Genomic DNA, 5,480 nt, shown 5'->3' on the forward strand with positions numbered 1-5,480 from the left:
TAAGGCCTAATTAATTTGCAGGAAGAGTGATTCGTAAAAACGTTTGGACTTACACCAAAGGACAAGAATTTTCTACTTTTATAATTCTCTATTTACTTCTATTACTCCTTAAAAAAATATAGTCCTTACTTTTGTATAGAAGAATCTGCGATTTTTGTTGTTCTCTCCAAAAAGATTGGGAACTTTCAACGGATGGAATAATTTATATTTAATTTTTATTCAAAAATAATGCTTTTGTACACTTCTTAGACATAATAGAAATCAGAGAGTGTCTTAAGTACAAATTGTCTCTTTCGAAGTATCTTAACGATCGTTTTGCACCAATCTCTCTTACATTGTGTGCGATTACTCACTGTCTAATCTAAAGCTTCCGGGAATAGGGTAATGCTCGAGCAAAGTAGGAGACTCTTCAACTAGCATTTCTAAACCATCTAATAAGAAGGACAAATAACCATAAAAAAAGACAAAAAGAACGACAAAGAATGACATATTTAACCATCCCAACCCCCGACTTTAAAAGTGACGCTACCCCTACGTATTCATTCCTCTTTGTACTTTACACTGTTTAATGACTATTGGTTTAGACCAACTCTAATCCTCAAATATCCATTTCCTTATTTCCAGGATTGCAACTCGGATACATACACGAAAATTGCTTCAAAAGAAATGCAAATAATATTCGAGTTAAAACATGACATAGGACAGGCAGAAATGCCGGCTGAGCAACTCACTGGCTGTAAACAAGTAGACCTTTCAAACTTCACTTTATGCGAGAACGGAGTTGAAATACAACTTGATTTTATATCTGGTACTAAGTTTGAACGTGCATTAAGGACGGGTAACTGGGAGAAGTTGTTTGAAGATGTAACGACTTTTTACGTGTGTAATTGTTGCGGTAAAGTTTTTTGGGAAGGATCTCATCACAAAGCGGTGAAAGAGACGTACGCCGACATGATCGATAAACGAGAATACGATGCTAGTGCGTACGGGAAACCCGGCTAGCTGATTGGGGATAAAGCGAGCATTGTTGTGTTTACTTGGTGCAACTTTTTTGATCATTATTTTCTTCCATTTCTACCTACCCGTTTCATTGGTTCTTTTGGTATGTTCGACATTATTACGATAATTAAAACTTAAGTGACTGTAAAGTTTTACACTTGTTGGTTTTACCATAGTCACTAGAATATTCAATTGATATTGCTTTTATCCACTGTCAAAATTCTTAAAGGTCTTCAAAAACCTCACAAAACACCCTTTGATTTTTGGAAGCTATATTAATATCATTATCTTGCAAGCATGTGGAACTATTTTGCTTCGGATTTGCGGATTTGTTGTTATCACTAACCGCGAAAGCTTTTTGGAGGGCAAATTTTAATTACTGGCATTCATGATCTTCATCGACCTGCCCTCTCCTAACACACTTTACAGTATCAAAACACTGGCAATACGATATGAGCAATCCGAAATGAGTTATGGGCTGTTCCATTTATTGTCCATATAGGGAAGTGTACGTATCTTTTCGAGCCAAAAAAATTCTTCAAAGTGTGTAGATAACCCCTCGAAATTGACAAAATTTCCTTAAAACCCTTGGTAAAATTTTTCTTCATACCTTAAAGTGAGGATAGACGAACTAAAATTAGTCATTTACCCACTGAAGTTATTGGAATAGCTCCCTGGAAAAAATGAAAAACTTTCCATTAGACCCTCTGGAGATTCTTCTCGGATTACCCCTAGGAAATATTCGTCCATCCCCCTGTATGGGTATAAAATGGAATTGCCACTTACAAATTAAAAAAAAGAAAGCAAACTTTTTAGTTTCATTGGTATTTGAGAATTGTTGGTAATTACTACACCTCTCTACTGTCTGTATGGATTAATGAGATTGATTGTTGAATGAAGATTCTTATCACCGTTTGAGCATCCATTGAACTGATAACCATCTATATGATGGTAAACAAGTGAATGTTAACGACTTTTTTATGATGCCCTGACAAAAATGATCCTTTACACGTGTTTTTTATATAAGAACGAACTATATAAGAACATAAGGCTTGGATGGCCAAAATGTTAAGAACAAGTTAAGAACATTTTAAGGCTTAGTGAACTTAAAAACACCCGATTTCTTAAGAAAATAGGCAAAAATTGCCCTAAAATGGTGAAAATAAGAACATGTTAAGAACATCGGAAGGCTTCAAAATTTTTGGATGTTCCTATAAAAAAACGTGTAGTTTGTAAAGTCAGCAGAAAACCTTGTGAAAATGGTAGTGTACAAGATTTTGGAAAGCCGTGAGAAAAACCACACGTGCGTATAAGGACATTAAATTGTTGCGCTGTGGAAGATTTTTTATCTTTGAATTGAACAAGTGATGCCCACGTTTTTGTCATCAATCATCGATTCTTCGATTGATCGATAATTCTTTCTCAGTTAGAGTAATCATACCGGGTGCGTCAGAAAAAACTTTGGACGTTTGGCGAGCCACTGAGGCCGAACAAAGTCTTGTTTAGACTCAAAACCACTTTTATTGGTGATATACTTTTAAAAGCAGTTTTCGTTTACAACATAGTCAGTTTTTAGTAAATAGTCAGTTTTTAGAAATATTTGAAAAAAATTCTTATCGAAAACGCTTAAAAATGCTTAATTTAATACCCTTTTATTACGTGTTTTTCACACTTTTCGAAAAGTGAATTTTAACTTCAAAAGCTTATAACTTGACTACTACTTGACCAAACTTAAAAAGTTATACCGCAAAATTTAAGTTAGCATGTCCTCTTTCTAATAAAAGTGGTTTTGAGTCTAAACAAGACTTTGTTCGGCCTCAGTGGCTCGCCAAACGTCCAAAGTTTTTTCTGACGCACCCGGTATATCATTAAAGATCATTAATCAAAAATTATCAAGTAACGTTTGAAGGTGATGCTGAGACAACTTGAGGTGATGATCTGAATTACACGTTTTTTTTTCAGTAAGAACATTCAAAATCTTTGAAGCCTTGGGATGCTCTTAACTTTTTGAGTTTTAAGCCTAAATATAATCTTACATTTTCTTATTTTTACCATTTTCCTATGAAATTCGATGTTCTAGTGTCTGTTATGGCCTCAGGACAAAAACCTGATTAATAAGTTGGGGTTAATAGTTAATTAGCCTGTGTATCACTCGGACTTGCATCGCTTGTGATTAGTCTCCAAATCATAATCATTGGCTATTCCAGATATAGTCTGTACTCCCTATATTGAGGAGCTGTGATGTCCAGGGTGATCTTGAAAATAAAAAATCCAGGGAGGCTTTTTCGAGTGTAAAATCCAGGGTGGTCAGTAGGACGAGGCCGAAAATCCAAGGTGGTAAAAAATGAGAAGAAAATCCAATGGGTCCTGGAAAATTGAAAAAAAATCCTTTCCCAAAAAAGAGCTCCTCAACATATGAGATACAAATTTTTTCTAGAACAGTCCATTCTTTATAGTCAAGTGGTGAGCTATTTGATAAAAAAAGTTTTTGAGAATGCTCTTTAGGTTCCATCTGAATTAGTTGTGCCTCCATTTACTTTTAGAGTAAGTGTGTTTGAAATCAACATCAATTTATACGCTCAAACCAACTCCAATTTGTAACCCTAGTAGGAATAAATAGGTGTAATTTTTTTCAATTCTAGCTTTACGCGGGTATTTTCAATGTAAATTTGTATTTTTGTATATGTTTGTATTGATTGAGTTTTACTTCCGTGTGTTTATCAGAGGGTCATTATGGTCTAATCAATAATAATTATATGCTTGCATTAAGAAGTCATTAGTACTTCTTTCGATGAAAATTGTAACAACTTTCGGTCTACCATGTGCGATTTTTTTTACCTACTCTGTAGCAGAGTGTATCTCATGTTGATCGCTTCGTAGTACGGCATTGAATTTTGAAATTAGCCGTAGATATCGGGTCTGCGTACAGACTATTTTTAACCCAGCCTAGGCATGAGTTCAAAGTATACCTTTATAACGATGCAGTGATTGGAGATATAGTGTACATACAAGCTCTTCCATTTTTAATATAAAATTAATGTTATACCCACTCCTCAATTACCTTATCGGGGAAAAAAATGTCGGGGGAAAGTGACGAAAGTGACGAAAATTTTTAGGGGGTGACGAAATTTTCCCCAACGAAATTTATCCCCGTCATTGTATCACCCAACCAAAACTTTTACCTGATTTTATCCCCGACCTAAAACTTTTACCCGGTTTTTTATCCCCGACCAAAACTTTTACTCGATTTTTTTCCCCAACCAAAATTTAAATCTAAATTTTTACGCCTTTATTAACCGAAATTAGTGCTTTAAACGTTGGATTGTAAGATCTATTTTCGAGCTAGTGAAGGAGACCATTTCATTTGGACAATTTAGTCGGGTGGAAGTGACTAAATTGTAAGTTTGGTCTGGGAAAAGTGACGAATTTGAAATTTTGGTCGGGGAAAAGTGACGAAAATGCCGACTCATTAAAACCCCGACATTTGTTTCCCCGATAAGGTATATGGTTTTTGTATACCCTCGCCATACCTGGCATTTTACACGCTTCGAGGAAAGGGCGAATTTTTTTAACCCACTTCTTTTTTTCACGTCTTTAACTTAAATTGTAGGCTACCAACACCCCTTTGATATGCTTTGTTTTGGCGTACGAATCGACCTCAAGAATCGCGTCTGCTTAGCAATCTTTTGTTAAAAGCAAGTCTTTTTGTGGTAATTGTTGATGTCGTTTAGAGCCAATATGAAGCGTCTTGCTGATAAATGCAAATTATTTACTTGGACCATCAACTAACGGTATGTGCGGCGAACAGATTGGCTTTTAGAATGGCACCTTTACAGCGCAGCAAAAAAATCGATGAAATTCATATCCTTACAATGCATTTTTCTCAAAAAGTTGGAAGTCAGAAGAAATAAGAATTTTCGGGCAAAAATTTGCAAATTTCCACCCTTACAGTACAGTACATTTATCAAAAGTCAAACCTTCAGTGCATTTTTGCTATTTTGAAAACATGCCCTTAACCGCCACACATACCTGCCGGTCAATTTGCCTGACTGAACCCCCCCCCTCCACCACCACCACCACCACCACCAGGGCGAAGTCATATTATTTCAGGTCCTCGACCCTTTTTTTGGTTTGATGTTCTTTGCTCAAAATTCCAAGTGACTGGTTTGACAAAAGAATTAGGCGGTTCATGTTCAACTATTTCACCATTTTGCTTTTTAAAAATGATTATTGATATTGACAGTATAATATATAAGACAATCTTTGTTCGACAAATTTCGCCGTCCACAAACCCCGACCTGATTAGTTTACGATTTCATTCCTCTTTGTTTATAAGATTAACTACATATGGTTTAAAGAACGACAAATTACGTATGCGTGTATGATGCAGGGTTCTTTACAGGTAGAGGTTGTACTGGACACGAATCAATTTTCTGCTCAGTCATACCATGTTTTTAATGTTACTTCTATTTCTTAGAATA

At 35.5% G+C, this 5,480-nt stretch overlaps 1 protein-coding gene across 1 annotated transcript in view; it reads left to right on the plus strand.

Annotated features, from left to right (window-relative positions):
• The window catches only part of LOC136805912 (exonuclease mut-7 homolog), a 42,634-nt gene extending 39,770 nt beyond the window's left edge, over positions 1 to 2,864 (plus strand). The window contains exon 19 of the mRNA XM_067062488.1: positions 625 to 2,864. Within this exon, the coding sequence (XP_066918589.1) occupies positions 625 to 1,002 (378 nt within the window). The 3' untranslated portion in view covers positions 1,003 to 2,864. The remainder of the gene's footprint in view (positions 1 to 624) is intronic.
• The last annotated feature ends 2,616 nt before the right edge of the window (positions 2,865 to 5,480 follow it).

Source organism: Clytia hemisphaerica, unplaced genomic scaffold (assembly GCF_902728285.1).
Source record: "Clytia hemisphaerica strain Z4C2 unplaced genomic scaffold, Clytia hemisphaerica genome assembly, whole genome shotgun sequence".
NCBI classification, from domain to species: domain Eukaryota; kingdom Metazoa; phylum Cnidaria; class Hydrozoa; order Leptothecata; family Clytiidae; genus Clytia; species Clytia hemisphaerica.